Genomic DNA, 17,659 nt, shown 5'->3' with positions numbered 1-17,659 from the left:
GTTGGAGTAAGTGAGAGTTAGTCAGAGAGGCAGGTAAACACCTGGGAAGTAAGCCTGAGAGCAGGCTTGCAGGCTGGGTGTGTGACCTGCATGGTCACACATCACCCCACACTTAGAAGGGCCCTATGCTTGGTTTACTGCTCTATTCTCATAGTCTTTAAACTATTAATATGCTTTGAACAAGGGCACACATTTTTATTTTGCGAATGTAGCTGGTCCTGCCTGGGACTCTGGAGAAGTCAGAGAATCAAGTGACCCTGATCCTCCAAGATCCTTGGATCTAGCACCAGGCTCCTCCCTCCTCCTGCTGAGTACTAATTACTGGCTGAGTAATAATTTCCCCCATTGCCAGGCCTGGGGTATATCCAGGGAAACAGGGGCAGATTAACCCTGCCTATCACCTCAATCAACTCATTCAGAGGCAGAGAACTACCCTGAAAGAATAAGACCTTGGGCCCTAAGGGGCAGAGGGCTGAGCTTCCAGTGATGAGGTTTAGATTCAAAAGCCTGGACTCAGTAAGCTTCTGGCTGGGGTTTCTTCTCAGTTTTCAAGGGAGTTATATCACCAGGACAATCTCAAACTTGGTGACTGTTTAATTCCCTAAGCCCATGGCTCTCAAACTCTGTCCCAAGGTGCTCTTGGGTACTGCAGAGAATTCAGAGGTGCCCATATGCAATATTTTACTTTTTTTTAGGAAATATAGTGAGATTCAACATCTGTCAGATGCCACACTGACAGGTAGCTCAGGTTAACATTAGATCATGCTATATTCTTTTCAGTGGTGTCATATTATTTGCAAAGTGGTTGCTTATATTTTTGGAAGTTATTGTGATTTAAAAACACACAAAAAATCAATGTGGAACAAAAAACGAAGGTGGCAATGTCCACTGTGATTCAAAGATTGGGAAGTTGTGCAGTGTCCAACAGGAACACACGTCCCATCAGTAATTGGGATTATTTAAGAATACAATGAAACTATTATTTTTAAATGTACAGTACTGTTTCTTCAAATGGCTACTAAGTTACTAAGACAGGAGTCCATATTAATTTGTTTGTACCTATTTTCTTAAATTTTTTTTTTGAGACACAGTTTCATTCTGTCATCCAGGCTGGAGTGCAGTGGCACTATCTTGGCTCACTACAACCTCCGCTTCCTGGGTTCAAGCTATTCTCGTGCTTCAGTCTCCCAAGTAGATGAGATTACAGGCACCTGCCACCATGCCCAGCTAATTTTTGTATTATTAGTAGAGATGAGGTTTTGCCATGTTGGCCAGGCTGGTCTTGAACTCCTGACCTCACGTAATCCACGTGATCCACCTGCCTCGGCCTCCCAAAGTGCTGGGATTACAGGCATGAGTCACTGCACCCAGCCTCTATTTTCTTAATTAATTGGCCTGTTAGGTATTTCCTTTGGCCCAGAGATACTATTAAAAAAGTCACTGAGGCACTAAGGGTGCTATGAAGGAGAACGCTGGGAACTGTGTTCCAGGATATTCCCCAGAACCCCACATCTTCACCAACAGGAGGTGGGCTGGTCAGTCTGTCCCAGAATTCTCTCCAAGGTGGCCATGGAGGACCACAGAAAAGGGAGCATCTCCCAAAGAGCAGAGCCAAGTGCAGCCCAGGGGCTGACCCAGGCCCCCCAACCTTATCTTCCAGAAAGGTTTCACGTACATTACGGACTGATGGATGCCTGCTCCCTTCCTTCTCTTTTCCTTTCAAGTGAGAGTTTTTAAGGTAGTTTTCAAACATATCCTCCTCCATAATATATTAAACACATGAAGGGTGATCACATTTACCAATTAGAGATTGCTGGCCTGTGAAGAGCCATATCTCAGCTTGAAAAAGAGAAAACCAGATTGTCCAGAGCCCCTGGACCAGGAAACAAATGGCCACAGTAGAAGGCAGTAGGGTTGACTCGCTGTGGGGAAGAGGTGAGTGTATAAACGGTTACTCACGGGCTGGCTGTATTATTTGGGGAGGGGAGTACACACAAGAAGTTGTACATATGGAAACAGAGAACATGTGTGTGCGTGCGTATGTGTGGATGCATGTCTGGGCAGCCAAGAAGTGGAAAGTATTAGGCCAGGAATCTTCTTTGCGTGGGGGAACTGCCCCTTCCACATTCCATTGTTCCATTATGCCGTTCAGGTTGGACTCTCCCATTACTGTGCCTTCTTGCCCTTTGGTCCCAAGAATGGACATGCACAGATGTGAATTCCTCCACTACATTTGGCATATGGGCACTGGGTAAGAAAAGGTCACTCTCTTCTCTCTGGGATTACAAGGACCACGTGGGGCAGCTCTTGACACCATACCTAGAGAACCTAGATGAGAGGAAGCCAAGGAGAGGCTGAGAAGAGGTGAGAGGCAGAGGAAGACAGAGTTGATTTTATCATTGAACTCATCTTCTTGGATTGATCCAAGCCTGATTTAGCCAAGTGTTGATTTTTGTTGCTGAACTAAAATGTCCCTTTTTTGCTTATGGAGGTCTGAGCTAAGTATTTGTCATTTGTTATTCAAAGACTTCTGACTAACAGTATCTCCAACGTAGCTTCTTTGGGAAACCAAATTTTTAAAAATGGCAGGAAAATTAAGGTAAAAGACAACATGCTTGCCCTTTTTGCAGGTGAAGCTTTGATGATAGGGTAGTGTATAGGTCAACATTTTTGTGATGATTTTAAGCTGACTTAAGTTTTGTGCATTGTGGAATGAGTATCTGCAACTCATAGGCACATTTTACCTTTGTGTGCTTGTACAATGATCTTCAAGCACACAATCCCCTGGATCTGGTTGAAGTGAAAATTAAAATGATTTCTTACAATTTGTCTTCCTTGTCAGAAAACAGGGCCAAGAGCTTTTAAAAACTAGTGCTGCAGTTGTGTGACTGTAGGCTGGATGACGTCATCCTTCTGGGGATGATTTCATGTATGCCCTTTCTGGGTATGTCTGAAAGCAAATCCAGCTTCAGGAGGGAGGGAAATCTACACACACAGCTCTTGATGAGTCTTTGCATACTGAAGTCTTTATGAGCAGATTGGCAGGGTCAAGTGGCCACTGTTTAGAGGGTGACAAGCCCTGTTCATTGGTTCTTTGCCAAGCAAAATTGCACATGAGAATTTTTCTAGTGAGCTCGTTCAAGTGAGTCCTTCTAAACAGCCTGATGTTCCCTGGTGTGAGCCCCCAGAACTGCAGCAGAGAGCATGTACAACAAAGAGCCCCCTTGGAGGCTCAACCCCCAACTCCCCTGGTAAATTGCACCTCCCAACACAGGGGAGGAGGCAGTGGGGGAGAAAGACAGATCTTGTTTAAACCTGTTGCCTGAACTGAGTATGGATAGGCCTGCAAAATATTCTGAACCCTTTTCTGGAAGATTTTTGTCACATGTTCCAGATGATTTCTTTTAATCAGGAATATTTTATCAAGCAAACACCTATGCATTCTCTGTTTCTGCTCTCAGTTGTACAGTGATTGGAGACTAGTGTTCTGGTTTCTATGCAAGATAAAGTTTAAGGCCTACGCCCAAGGAAATATGAAGCAATGCTTATTAGCAGAAGTGTGCAACATGAAGTGCGCAGAAAGGTCCACAGGCCTTGGCAAGGGAGAAGGAAGCTCTCATTCCTGAAGCTGAGCTTGGAAGACCCAGCTAAAGGGGGGCTGACCAGACATGCATTTGCAGAAAAGGAGGTGTGTTACGGGCTGACTTGTGTCCCTCCAAAATTCCTATGCTGAAGTCCTAATTTCTAGTACCTTAGAATGTGGCTGTATTTGGAGATAGGAACTTTAATAAGGTAACTAAGCAAAAATGAAGTAATTGGGATGAGCCTTAATCCAGTACGACTCCAGTATCTTTCTAAAAACAAAGAATTAGGGCCAGGCGTGGTGCCTCACACACTCTGGGAGGCCAAGGTGGGCAGATCACTTGAGGCCAGGAGTTCGAGACCAGCCTGGCCAACATGGTGAAACCCCGTCTCTACTAAAAATACAAAAATTAGCCGGGTGTGGTGGCGCTCGCCTGTAGTCCCAGCTACCAGGGAGGCTGAGGCAAGAAAAATGCTTGAACCTGGGAGACAGCGGTTGCAGGGAGCCGAGATCTCGCCACTGCACTCCAACCTGGGCAACAGAGCGAGACTCCATCTCAAAATAAATCAATAAATCAATAAATCAATCAATAAATCAATCAATAAATCAATCAATCAATAAATAATAAAAACAGGAAATTAGGACACAGGAACACACAGTGAAGACCACGAGAACACAGAGGGAGAAGCTGGCCGCTACAAGCCCGAGAGAGGCCTCGGAAGAAACCAATCTTGCTGACACCTTCATCTTGGACTTCCAGCCTCCAGAATGGTGAGGAAATAAATTTCTGTCGTTTTGGCCATCCAGTTGGTGGTTCTTTGTTACGGCAGCCCTAGCAAACTAAGGCAGGGTGCAACTGAAAACCTACTTAGGGTGATATCCCTGCAAGAGCCTGCCCTCTGAGCTCTCCACGCACAGAATGAAACCTTATTAGTACCATTCCTCAATGTAGCTGGGATATTTTTCTGGGGCTTTGGCATACCTTTTCTTGCTATTGTGTCATCCAACAATGACTAGACATTCTTCTTTAAACTGATCTTGATAATTTGTCTTCACCTACTGAACATGTGTAGAAATTTGTCTAAGCCTTCTGTTAGTTACTTATCCAAGCTACTCCTATTTCTCCCTTTAAAGTTCACCATGTAAGTCCCTTTCTTTAATCTCTGAATTTAAATTGCTAATGCTCTACTTGTCTAGCTGTTCTTTATAAAGCAGCATTTGGGGGTGTTTATCTTTTCAACTTAGAAAGAAAAGTGAAGGGATTGATTGTGGAATTCTTGTTTTCTGTTCCTCTCTGAGCTCTGCTGAGAGTGCGTACAAACTAGCTTAGGGGCAGCAAATACATAGGGGCTTTATATTTGGAGGGGCTCCATATAGGGGTATGGAAATATTCTTTGTGGTCCAGAATATATTTCAGATCATAATTCATTGCCAGACTGATGTCCTTAAGTGAACACAAAAGACAAAGAGGACCGGGGAAGACAAATAATTCAATGGATAAAGTAAATAACTCAATGGGTTAGTATCTCCATGGAGACCATAAAATGCATCATCTCTATGGAGACTCTCATAATCTCCTTCTGGACTTACGGTAGTGTATAACCTGTTGTAATCATACATTGGGGGTGGAGGGAAAGTGACAAGAGGAAGAGGGTGAGAGGATGATCCTTTTCTTTCCTTGGTGGAAATGATAGCTATTGCCACTCTAAATTTAATCAATTATGGTATTGTATTCATCCAAAGTTAGGATTCTGGGAGACCAGGTCCCTAGGATGGATTAAGAGGCACCTGAGGATCTAATGTTTATATGCCCAGTACTGAACTGGGTGTCTGACATGTATTAATAGTTGGTATTCAAAAAAGGTGTGAATGAATGAACACAATAGGCAATTGCACCGGATCTGATCCCGGGCTCAGGCCCTGTGCATCATTTCTGTTGTGCAAAAACAAATAAGGTGGAGACCTACTTCTGCCATGGGGAATACTCGGTACTACCTGCATAGGGCCAAGGAGAACCAGTAACTCCCATGTTGCTTCCTTCCCTTCTTTCGATAAGAATGGTGCTCAACAGTATGAACATCGTCAAAGAATGAAACAATGGTCAGTGTGGAGAGAAGATAAACAGGGTTCGGGGCAACAGACCAGCTAATGGATGCAAGTCACTGTGTCCAGAGAAGTTACATCCTGCCGGAATCTCCCTGTTTTGAGCCTCACTAGCCTCAGGACACAAACTAGGATTCCGGTTATTTTTTTTATACCCAGGGTACTATGGGCCTTTGTCCCCCATCTGCTGTGACTTATTTGCTGGCAACTAGCCCACTGCAAAGTGATTTCTGAGCATTTACCATGGTAATGTCTCAGATCAGCATCCAGACATTTCCGTCCATTCATCTAGTTTCTTGCTCTTTATCTTGGTGCCAGGTTATTGCCCTGGCTCTGCTGACCCTAGAAGAATATTTTTACTGTCCCTTTTCTATGCTTAGACATGTTTAGATCCACAAATATTTACCATTGTGTTATAATTGCCTCTAGTATTCAGTTCAGTCACATGCTGTTCAGGTTTGTGGTCCAGGTGCAATATGTCATACCATATAGCCTAGGTGTGTAGTAGGCTATGCCATCTAGGTTTCTGGAAGTACACTCTATGATGCTCACGTGACAAAATCAACTAAGAACACATTTCTCAGAATGTATACCCATTGTTAAGCAATACATGACTGTGTGTCTGTAGGCCATATATATTACTATATATAGTCATTTGAGATCAGTCTATATACAGTGTTTTGTACCCTGTATTTTCTTTAATAATATATAACGAATACATTTTCCCCATTACTAGGTACTGAAAGACATAATTTTAAATGACTACATAGTACTCATTGTATGAAAATGCTATTATTTACTTAACCTCTGTGAGACTTTTTGGCTGTTCCGTTTCCCCAGGATTCTAAACATCACTGTCTTTTTACATGCCTTCTTCCACACTTCTTGGTTGTTGCCTTAGGATATGTTACTTTAGGTAGAATTCCTGGGCTGCGCTGAAGAGTAGAAACATTTTAAAGATTCACATTCTTGCTTGTTTTGCTGTTCGCCTCTTTAGGTACCATATTTTTTAGGTGTACAAAATTTATACACCTGGTTTTAAGTTCGTGGGTATCAGGGTTCATACTTCTCTTAATTTTGTATTTCCTTGCAGTCCTACTTACGGGTGGCAGGGCTCCTCAAGGGATGGGTGTACCAATGACAACCATGAAAGTATTCTAAGATATTCCCTAGGACTCCGAGAAAAAACATGCATCTTTCCAAAGGAAAAGAAGGGATTAGATGTTAGCATCCTACTCCGTGTCAGATCCAGAGCACCCGGGGGAACTGGAGTTCGTGGATGGAATACAATGACACCTCAGAAAAGAAACACTCCTTTACTTTGGTGGAGGCCTTTAAACTTTTGGGGGCTCATTTTGTCTGCCTAACTCGCCCAGCCAGGGTGCAAAATGGCCACTTAGGAGCATGAGTGAGGTGCCAGCGTCCCTACAATCTAAGGAGCAGGGAGTCATCACTGGGGTGGCTGCCGCTCTACCTGTTTGCGACTGTAATAAAACACTTTCTGGAGGCCGAGGGACCCGCTTCATCCTGACTTTTCCCCTCAGTAGCTAGAGAGAAGGCGGCTGAAAAGAGGAGACAGAACTGGTGCTGAGTGGGCCTGGAGCTTCCGAGGCAAGGGAAAGAGGGAGAGGGCTGCAGTTCAAAGTCCAGACGCGCTTTCCTTCCATTCCTCCCTGCCCTCTGCGCCCCATTTTCCCCTTATCGTGGGTGGGGGCTTCTGATTTGCTGCGGAGCCCAGAGATGGTGGGGTTCAGCCTCCGCACTGCTTAGCTAAGTTCCAGCCCAGCAGTCCCAGCGGGGCTGTTTTCGGTAACCAAAGCACTAGGAATTAACCTCTCTCTCGGCCTCTTCCCTTTCGGTTTCCTTCTTGGGTTGGCTGGAAACTTCACCCAGACACCGAAGCAGCTCTGCCCGGCCTTTTGGCACAGGCCACCGGCCGAGGCCCCACGGGGCGCTCTCCTTCCCCAGGTGCCCCCGACTCCGACCCTGCCCTCAGGGGCTCGCCCGGGACGCGTTTTCCCAGAGGCCGCCGGGGCGGGGTGGGCTGGCTGGCGGGAAGAGGGGGCCGCGGCCCAGGCTCGCCCCGGCGCCGGCCCGGTGGGCACGCGGCCAGCCTCCGGCCCCGACTCGGTCCCTCCCGGCGCCCGCCCCAGCCGAGGCCCCCTCCCGGCCCCGCCGCCCGCCCGCGGGGGCGTGGGAGCGCCGCAGGAGCAGCTGGGACCCGGGCCGGGCCGGCAGGCGGCGGCTGCGGCCTAGGGCTCCCGCGCGGCCACCGGCCTCTCCCCTCCCCCTCCCGGAAGCGCGGGGCGGGGTCCCCGGCCGGGCCGTGGGGGCGGGCGCGGGGGCCGGGCCGGGGCGGGACGCGCTCGGCGCTCGCGGGCTCGGCGGGCTGTGCGCGCCCACTCCGGCTCCAGCGGCCAGCGCGCGCGGGCCCAAGCCGCCCGGCTCCAGCCCAGCAGTAGCGGCAGCGGCGGCGGCGGCAGTGCGCGCGAGGCCCTGCGCCCCCAGCAGCTCCTCCCTGGCGCCGTGCATGGAGACGCGGCCCGCCACCCGCCGCTGAGCCCCCGCCGCCCGGCCGGGCCCCGCCAGGGCTGGGGTGGCCTCGGGCTCCGGCCGGCCCCGCCGCCCGAGGGCTGCGCGCGGCCCGCGGGCCTCGCCGCCCCGCGCGGATCGTCGCGGCCCGGCCGTCCCGTCCCAGGAAGTGGCGGTCCTGAGCGCCATGGCTCACTCCCCGGTGCAGTCGGGCCTGCCCGGCATGCAGGTAGGCGGGCGCGGGCCGCGGGGCCGGGATGCGCGACCGGGGCGGAAGCAGCAACTTGGCGGTATCCACACGGCGTCCCCCTACGCTCAGCCGGCCGGGGTCGCGCCGGAGCCTGGCTCCCCGTGCGCCCGGGTCGGCCGGGGGTCCGAGTCCGAGTCCCTGGGCGTCCCTGCCCGAGTCCCTGGGCGTCCCTGCCGGCTCCGGCGGCCGAGGTCTCCGGCGTGTGCGTGCAGGAGCCGTAGGGACCGCGGCCTGGGTCCGGATGTGGGGGTGCGGGCGTCTAGTCCTCCGCGCTCCCCTCGCCCCAACACTCTTCCGGAGCTGCAGGCCCTGGGTGGCCCTGTCCCCGGGAGAAGTGAGGTGGGGTGATGCCCTTGGAGGCCCCCGCCGGGTCCCGGGGCCCTGCGTCGGGACCGGGTTGGCGGAGGGCCCCACGACGCGCCCCCCAGGCTCGTCCCCCACCCCCGGGCGGGCGGGCGGGCGGGAGACCTGGGCAGGGCGGGGACGGGGAGCGCGCCTGGACTCGTCCGGGCCCGAGCGGAGTAGGCAGGGTGGAGTGGAGGAAGGTAACCGCGAGTTCCACTTGCAGTGGCTTTGCCCGGAGCCCCCGTGCACCTGCGGACCGGGGGAAAGTGCGAGTTGCAAACCTTCTGGAAGGAGGAATCCCTCGGACAGCCGCGCACCAGGGTCCCGGGCCGGGCCCCGGGACCCTGGACTTTCACTTTGAGACTTGGTTGCATTTACAGGAATTCTTCGCCCAGTAAACCTCTCTTTCGGTACTTGGTGACACCTTGGCCTACCAGTGACTTTTAGGGGAGTGGGAGAGGAGTTGAATTTCAAATTTACATGTATAAGTTAAAGGTTTTTTGTTGTTGTTGTTTTCGTTGCCGTTGGGGACTGCTTTTAGCCCTTTGAAAAACAAAGCTACCGTCCTTGGCTAACTCTTGTAAACTTTGTAGGCGCAGAAATGGTGGCAAAATGCTTAGGATTGAAATCTTAGGATGCAGTTAGGATATGTCATGAAAGTTTGCTCTGCCAGTTTAGCTGAGTGAACGTTAAGTGTTTGAAGAAAACCAAAAGCATCCAAGTAGATTACTGGTTGATTTACAGATACCAACAGGCTCCTTCCCTGTGTCTTGAGGGCTGAGAAGCACAGTGCCCAGACCTGGGACTGCCTCTGGGGTCTGCCCGCCTCTTCCAGTGAGATCGTCCCTCTCCCTTCTTTTTTTGAAACCGTAAAAAGAAAACTGGGTTTCACTGTTCAGGTTTGAATTCTGGAAAAATAGGAACTCAAAGTTACCATTTTAATGGCAGCTAGAATTTTAGTCCAAGTGTGTGTGTGTGTATATGTGTGTGTGTGTGTGTGTGTGTCTCTGTGTGTGTATATATATATTTAAGCAGTATATATGTGTGTATGTATGTTTAAGCAGTAAATAAATATATATTTAAGCAGCAACAGTTAAGTTATTATCTTAAGAGTGACTGGGAAGATGCTTGAAGAATATTCTTTTGTCGACTCTCATTTAAGGAGCGTTGAATTTAGCATGCATTCAAAACCTAAACTTCTGCTGACTGCTGGGTAACAATCAGATGTGGTTTCTTGGTATTTTCTAAAGCCGCTTTGGTATGAATTTAGAGGTGTGTAGGTCAGAGTGAACTGGGTGAAAAAAGTAATTTTTTACCAGTCGAGCAAGAAAGGACTCTTGTAATGATTTAAAAAAAAGTTTTATCAATATTTCCTTTAGGTTGATATTTATACCGTGTTCATCAGGTTGGAATCTAGCACAAATGCCTCACTTACTAGGTTAGTTGGCCTTTGTGGATAGCGAATCAGTTTGAAAAGGTACTAAAGCCCCTTTGGCTGGTGCTGTGAAGTCAGTATCAGATGGTTACCAGGTGGTATCTAGTATCTCACCTTTTCATTTTTATCCTCACTTTTTTTTTTGAGTGGGTCATAATTCTTAAACCTTGGGAAAAGAAGATACATTTCCTTAATAACTTTGCCTTTCAACTATTACGTATCTGTTAGGTTGTGTTACATGGTAACTGTTTTTATTTTGTTTTCTCAGTATGAAAGATCTTAAGTGTTTCTCAGTGGAAAAGATGATCAGATTTTCAGCTGTTACAGTTTTACAGTTTTAGAGGTAGGAAAGTTGGCTTCTGCCAGTCATTCCTGTACCTAAGTACATCTACAGACTGTATGGTAACAGTGTATCATTTGGGGAAGAACATTCTTTTCTCCTCCCCCACCCCACAAAAGAAAAACAACAAGCACATTTATTTTCTACTTCAAATTAGCAGTTGCTGCTGCCCTGGGAGGCTTCCCTAAGAGTTGTTGCTGAAGATTCAATTAAAAACACACCTGCTTTCGACTGTTGTCTGCTAAATGGGAGGAGAGAAGTCCATATCTCTTCTATGGCTTGCTCTGATAGGCCTCATAGCCCTCCCTTTTTCTTGTCTCCTGACCAGGGCTTATAAGGAGTTGGCTTAGAAAGACAGCAGAGTCTGTAATCTCAGCAGTTTGAGAGGCCGAAGGGGGCAGATCATGAGGTCAGGAGATCGAGACCATCCTGGCTAACATGGTGAAACCCTGTTTCTACTAAAAATCCAAAAAATTAGCTGGGCGTGGTGGCACATGCCTGTAATCCCAGCTACTCGGGAGGCTGAGGCAGGAGAATCACTTGAACCTGGGAGGCGGAGGTTGCGTTGAGCTGAGATTGTGCCATTGCATCCCAGCCTGGGCGACAGAGCGTGACTCCGTCTCAAAAAAAAAAAATAAAGCAGAGTGATTCAGGTGGCCTAGGCAAGGATGCTTGAAAAATAACAACCATGTTAGTATAAACACCATTTTTCAATGTTTTGCAAATCATTTTTATGCCTCTTGATTCTTACCGGTACCGTTTGAGATGTAGATGATATTATACCATTTTGTAGATGTGGAGAGCAAGGGAGACTTAACTGACCAAGGTGAGATCATATATTATGCGGCAAATTTGTGATTGGAAACTACTACTCCTCCTACTCCCACTCATCATGCAGTGTTACTGTTTTATGGTTACTTTTGCTAACATTAAAGTTTATCTCATTGCTAGTTGGATTGGCTAAAGAAATTAGAAATAGGAGGCTGATTTTTTAATTTATTCAATCAGCAACCCTTATTGAACTTTCATGTGCCAGGTCCTAGGGGAGGGGTTGAAAGTGGTAGATCTGAATGAGGTTACCATTTTAAGTAAATGTTTAATGAAAGTTGCTGAAGCCTTTCCTTTTTTTCTCTTAAACCCCAGTTTTATATTTCAGTAGGGGAAAAAAATAGACATCAGAAAGTGAATGAATATAGTGACGAATAAACATAAAGAAATCAGGCTGATCTGTGGCTATAAGTACTCCGTCTTTCATTGAACATTTGTTGTTTCACTCAATTGAGATTAAAAGAAAAGCTTCAGATGGAGGCAGGAATACCAATCGGCTTTGAGTTTGCAGAAATGTGATTTAAAAATGAGATTTTGGTTTGCACATTTCTGTTACAAAATTTTATCACTTTTCAACTTTTCTGGACCGTGACCCATGTAAGAAATATATTTTACATCAAGATCAAAAACACGTTTCAGGAGACCGTACCAATCCTTACTACGGGTTGAGTATCCCTCATCCGAAATGCTTGGGACCACAAGTGTTTCGAATTTTGGAATATTTGCATTATATGCTTGTTGAACATCCGAAATCAGAAGTGCTCCCAATGAGCATTTCCTTTGAGTGTCATGTTGGCGCTGAAAAGTTTCATATTTTGGAGCATTTTGGATCAGGGATGCTCAGCCTGTGCTTGTGATGTGCTGTTGTGGTATATTTAAAAAAGGAGCTGGTTGCAACACTAGATTGATTTCACAGCCCACCGGTTCCTGACCCACAGTTTGAAAAATACTGAATTATATACGTCACATGTATTGCATGTTGCAGGGCCTGGTTAATTTACCATGTTTCGAAGTTGTAAGTTTGACATAGTTTCATATTTGAAAATACAGATAATTTAGAGGAATAGCTTAAAAACCTGAAGTTTGTCTTGTTAACATCATCCTGTCCCCCTCGTTCCCCTTCTGTTTTATCTTGCTGCTTGGATAAATAGACCTTTGCTGAGAATGCCCCTTGCATCAGGATAGTGAGACGGGTGTCTAATGGCCAGTTTGGGAACATGGGGAGCTTTTCTCAAGTGCTCTGCTCCACCCTAGGGAAGCCTGTGCACTCTGGGAGTCTGGGAAATGAAGGCAAACACAGGACAGCTGCATTTAATTGTGGCTTAAGTGCTCTTGTACTTTTTTTTCTTGTTAGTGTCACATTTCCACGGGTTCTTTTCCGTTCCTTCCTTGGGAGATGCCTGCCCAGTTACCCTGTTACCATCTGCACCCTGGGGGAAGGTTGGTGTGTCACTGGGTGTGGACAGTCAGGACATCCGAGACGTGGGTTCCGAGAGCACCTTGGGGACTTGCTGAACTGTGGAGTGTGCTCTGGTGACTGACAGCATTGGACTGCACAGGGGAGCCTGCAGAGTATAGTGCCCGGAGTCGTTGGAGGCAGAGCAGAGCCTCAGTCCATCCTGTCCTCAAGAGGTCGGCTGCCTGCTTTGGGGCATGTGCCCTAAGAAGGTTGCAGTGACTGAGGACACAGTGAGCAAAGGCACATGGTTGGAAAGCGGTGACACAGCTTCTGGTGGGCTAGATCTAGATCGGTCCTGGAGCTGAAGAGGCAGTGGGGTGCCTGTGGGCCTGGGGGAGGCCTTGCATCTGTAGACAGCCGGAAGTATGGCACATTTTTGAGCAGATGATCTCCTGTTCTTTGGGGCTCCTGCTTTCTCAGGTGTGGGGAGTGCTGGGTGCCCCTTTAGAAGGCATTGCAGCACTTCGGGGAAGAGGAAGCCCAGGGATGCGAGTGGGGAGCCCAGGTGTCAGTAGGACAGCCTAAGTGGATTTTTTTAGCGTTCACTCAGCTTCGTGGCTTGAACTCTCAGTGAACATTTTATAGTATCTCATTACTCCTCTTGCTTTATGATCCTTTTTGCTGATCAGTGCTAAAGAGTAATAAAAAAAAGTACTCAGTTACTGTTAGTTACTGTTTTGTTAGTTAGTTGCCTATGTAAATGTCAAAAAAACAAAAAACCTATTTTGAATATTCCGTGTTCCAAAATGTAACAATGGTAAGAATTTGTTTTGCTTGAAAGTGTTCTTTTTTGAGGGGGAGGATGGTCACAAGGTTTTTTTAAATTAGAAAAACCCCAACTTTTGGAGGAGTCCGGTCTCAGATCTGGGAGTGTTCTTGATAGCATGTCACATAGAAGCAAGTGACCTTCAAGTAGGAATTGGTCAGATGAGATTTTCTAGCTTGCTAACTGTGCTGAGCAGTTATGGGCAGGTGGCGGCTGGCATCATTGCTTTCCCACCCTCTTTCTGACTTTGATGCTCTTCTTGGAGCTACGTTCTGATGCGTAGAGCTGAGATGCCTAATGTGGTGCAGGTTGAGTTTCATTTTCAGTTCAATATTTTTCCAGGACCGTGGTGCAAGATGCAGGGTGAGCAGTTACTGAGGGGAGGAGCCTGTCGATGGTCTCTGCTACTTTCTGCTGTGCTTGTGCGGTTACACACACTCTAAAGCCGCAGTCCAGGCGTCCGATGGTCTCCTGAGAAACGGGCCCCTTAGCTCTTTATTTGGGTGATTACTCCCGATGATTCAGAGCTGCCCTTGTGGAAGCTCCTTACCTGCAGGAAGTGGACCACACCCAAGCCACCTTTCTGTGCCTTTTAATACCTTAGCTCAGCTGATTATCATTAATGGAATCTTGTGGATGGCATGAGTGCAGGAAATAGAAGTTGCACTCTATTATCCATGTCTCATCGAGTAGAAATCAGCCACTGTCGTCGGAGTAGTTTGTAGCAGTCATTTCCCATAATTCATGTTTTTGCAGTGGAAATTATAAAAAATATCAGTGCCAAATGCTTTGGGAAAAATAAAAAAACCTGCCTCCTGAGGGTGACTATGGAGTTTCTTAATCCTAAATGGCTCCCTGGTTTGCAAGGTTTAAATTAGGGGAAATAAACTGAGATATGCCTTTGCTTGGTACAAACTGTGAAACATCCCAAATTGGTGGTTACCAGTCACTTTATGCGCACCCAGGGAACAACATTGTTGACTCTAGAGACCTTCCATTGTGTTTCTTGAGGGTTCTTCGTCAGCAAAAGAAACCTTTTCTGTTCTGCGCTCTGTTGGTATCTGAATACATTGTGGGAACATTTCAAGTTTTAAATTAATGCTTACCAAGTACGTAGCTGGGGTTTATCTTCCTATTATTTTAAGTCTCTTCCTGTTTTTTAAGAGAATTTTAGGCCGTAAGGTTTGAAAGAACTGTTACAGGTCCACATCCTTTGTTTTATTTGTAATTACTTAGGATTTTGTTTACTTTCTATTTAGAAATGTCTAATGGGTAGTTTTGTAAGGTTGGTTGGGAAAGATAGCAGCTGCTTCCACTTCCCTCCATTTCTTATTCCCCGAGGGCAGCCCCTTTGATCTCTCCTGGTTGATTTTTGTTTCTGTTACTCCTTAGTTGATGAGGAACATTAAAAAATTGACGGGGTGCGGTGGCTCACGCCTGTAATCCCAGCACGTTGGGAGGCTGAGGCAGGTGGATCACTTGAAGTCAGGAGTTCAAGACCAGCCTGGCCAACATGGTGAAACTCCGTCTCTACTAAAAATACAAAAAAAAAATAGCTGGGCTTGGTGGTGGGCGCCTGTATTCCCAGCTACTTGGGAGGCTGAGGCAGGAGAATTCTTTGAACCTGGGAGGCGGAGGTTGCAGTGAGCTGAGATGGTGCCACTGCACTCCAGCCTAGGTGACAGAGTGAAACTCCATCTCAAAAAAAAAAAAAAAAAAAAAAAAAATTGCTGCCTGTGTTTTTTTTTTTTCCCTGGTTTCAGGCATTGTCTATAGACTTTGGACCCTGTGGATGAGGATTTACTTCTCTTCCACTTGCCTCTTTTCCTCACACGGGCTCCCCGCTCTCCCCAGCAGAGAGATGTTGTAATGTCAGTGAGGTCAGAATGCGGTGTGTACATTAATGGACTGCAGACGGATCTGCAGCCCAGCCATTATTACTCAACCATAGTTACTGATCAGATTTCTTTTCTTTTGGTAATGCTTCTCATTCAACCCAGCACTCTGTAGTTGTTGCAACCTTGTCTTAGGAAGTTCGGGTGGCACCTGTGCCTTTCGTCACCTGCGTATCTTCTATGCTTCTTGTGCCACCCCCATCCTCTGGTCTTCCTTTGCCCTCATCCTCTGGGTTCCTTCTGCTGCTCTCTTGTGTTGAATATCTGTTTTTTGTTTGTTTTTTTTGTTTTGTTTTGTCTCTCCTGTCATTTTCTTTCTTGGTTTATGCCATGATGTTGGTTGGGCATATAGTGCGCCATTTTCTGTGAATAGGCAGCGTGGGAGACAGGCTTTTCAAAAATTTCTTTTTTTCTTCTCCCTCGGTTGATATTTTAGCATGGTGTAAAATTGCAGGGTGGACATTCATTTCCTCCAGAATTTTAAAGGTGTTTCTCCACTGTGTTTTAGCTTCCAGTGTTGCTGTTGAAGATGGAGGCCCTGCCAGCACCGGCTTCTGTGTGTGCAGGCTGTGCTGTTCTTCCTGGACCTAATGGGATCTGAACTTTTTCCTTGAGTTCTGAAGTTTCACAATGAAGTGGCTTGGAGTGGGGCTGTTTTCGTTTCTCGTGACAGATACTTGGTTAGGCCCTTTCTGTGAAGCGAATCAGATCTTTTCGTTGATTTTTTTCTTTGATTCCTCTCCCCCCTTCCATTTTCTGTGTTCTTTCTTTCTGAAACTTCATTACTTGGATGGTGAACCTTCTGCATCGGCCCTCAAATATTCTTTTTTCTTTTTTGTTTTTCGAGATGGAGTCTCGCTCTGTCACCCAGGCTGGAGTGCAATGGCGTGATCTTCGTTCACTGCAACATCTGCCCCTCCAGGTTCCAGTGATTCTCCTGCCTCAGCCTCCCGAGTAGCTGGGATTACAGGCGCCCACCACCATGCCTGGCTAATTTTTGTATTTTTTAGTAGAGACGAGGTTTCACCACGTTGATCAGGCAGGTCTCGAACTCCTGACCTCAGGTGATCCACATGCCTCGGCCTCCCAAAGTGATGGGATTACAGTTGTGAGCCACCGTGCGTGGCCCTCATTCCCCATTTTTAAGTATGCTGCCTCTGCTTCCTGCTGTGTCTGCTGCAGCCTGGTCCATATATCCTCAATTTTTCCTTCCTTTGCAGATAGTATATTTTCATCATTTCGTTGACTTTGGGAGCCTGGCTGTGAGATGTGGGGCAAGCTGTCTGGCTGTCTACCCACTTCTGTGGCTGACTTTGAGGCTCTGCCTGGTTCACTCATTCCCCCGGCAGAGGGACTGGTGCCGTCAGTTCCTGAGAGCTGGGGGTCCAGCACTGTAAGTTAAGTTAGTTCTCTGCTGGCCCGGCGCGCTGGCTCACGCCTGTAATCTCAGCACTTTGGGAGGCCGAAGCAGGTGGATCATTTGAGGTCAGGATTTCGAGACCAGCCTGACCAACATGGTGAAACCCCTTCTCTACCAAAAACACAAAAATTAGCCAGGCGTGATGGTACACGCCTGTAATCCCAGCTACTTGGCAGGCTGAGGCAGGAGAATTGCTTGAACCCAGGAGGCGGAAGTTGCAGGGAGCCGAGATCGCGCCATTGCACTCCAGCCTGGGCGACAGAGCGAGACTCTGCCTCCAAAAAAAAAAAAAATTCTCTGTTTTCTGCACCTCCGGTTTGGCGTTGTCTTCCTCTACTCCCCCACCACCCCCCCTTTTTTTTTTTAAACCACTACCTACTTTCCAGCTTCTGAGATTTCATTGCAGTTGTCTTCTCTCTGTTTCAGGTATGTGGTGGTTTTTAGATTTATGATTTTAGTGGGATTTCAGGATTGACCCAATTAGATGGTGCTGTCCGTGTGACCCCTCTACCTCCAAGTTGCTATTCTTCAGTTTATAGGTGAATAAAGACAGGGCCAGGCAGGTGAGGAAATTCCAAGAGCTAGGACTGACTGCTGGGCCAGGGCGGCGGGCAAGAACTCGGAGCCTCCGTTCTCTTCATCATGAGATTGTGCCTCTTATTTTGTCCGTGTAAATAAACAGCAGTATACATGTCTGCTTATT

General features: G+C 47.3%; 1 protein-coding gene across 2 annotated transcripts in view; it reads left to right on the top strand.

Annotated features, from left to right (window-relative positions):
• The first annotated feature begins 8,465 nt into the window (after nt 1-8,465).
• STK24 (serine/threonine kinase 24) overlaps nt 8,466-17,659 on the top strand; it is a 127,174-nt gene continuing 117,980 nt past the window's right edge. The window contains exon 1 of one of the 2 annotated variants that reach the window (XM_055359964.2): nt 8,466-8,807. Coding sequence is in view for 1 of the 2 variants with exons in the window: in XM_055359963.2 (XP_055215938.2) it covers nt 8,816-9,013 (198 nt within the window). In the remaining variant the exon portion in view is untranslated. Of the gene's footprint in view, nt 9,014-17,659 lie in introns of both variants that reach the window. The other variant, XM_055359963.2, reaches the window with a different exon arrangement.

This window comes from Gorilla gorilla, chromosome 14, assembly GCF_029281585.2.
Source record: "Gorilla gorilla gorilla isolate KB3781 chromosome 14, NHGRI_mGorGor1-v2.1_pri, whole genome shotgun sequence".
NCBI classification, from domain to species: Eukaryota; Metazoa; Chordata; class Mammalia; order Primates; family Hominidae; genus Gorilla; species Gorilla gorilla.
The sequence above is the reverse complement of the archived record's forward strand: the minus strand, read 5'-3'. Positions and strand labels throughout refer to the sequence as shown.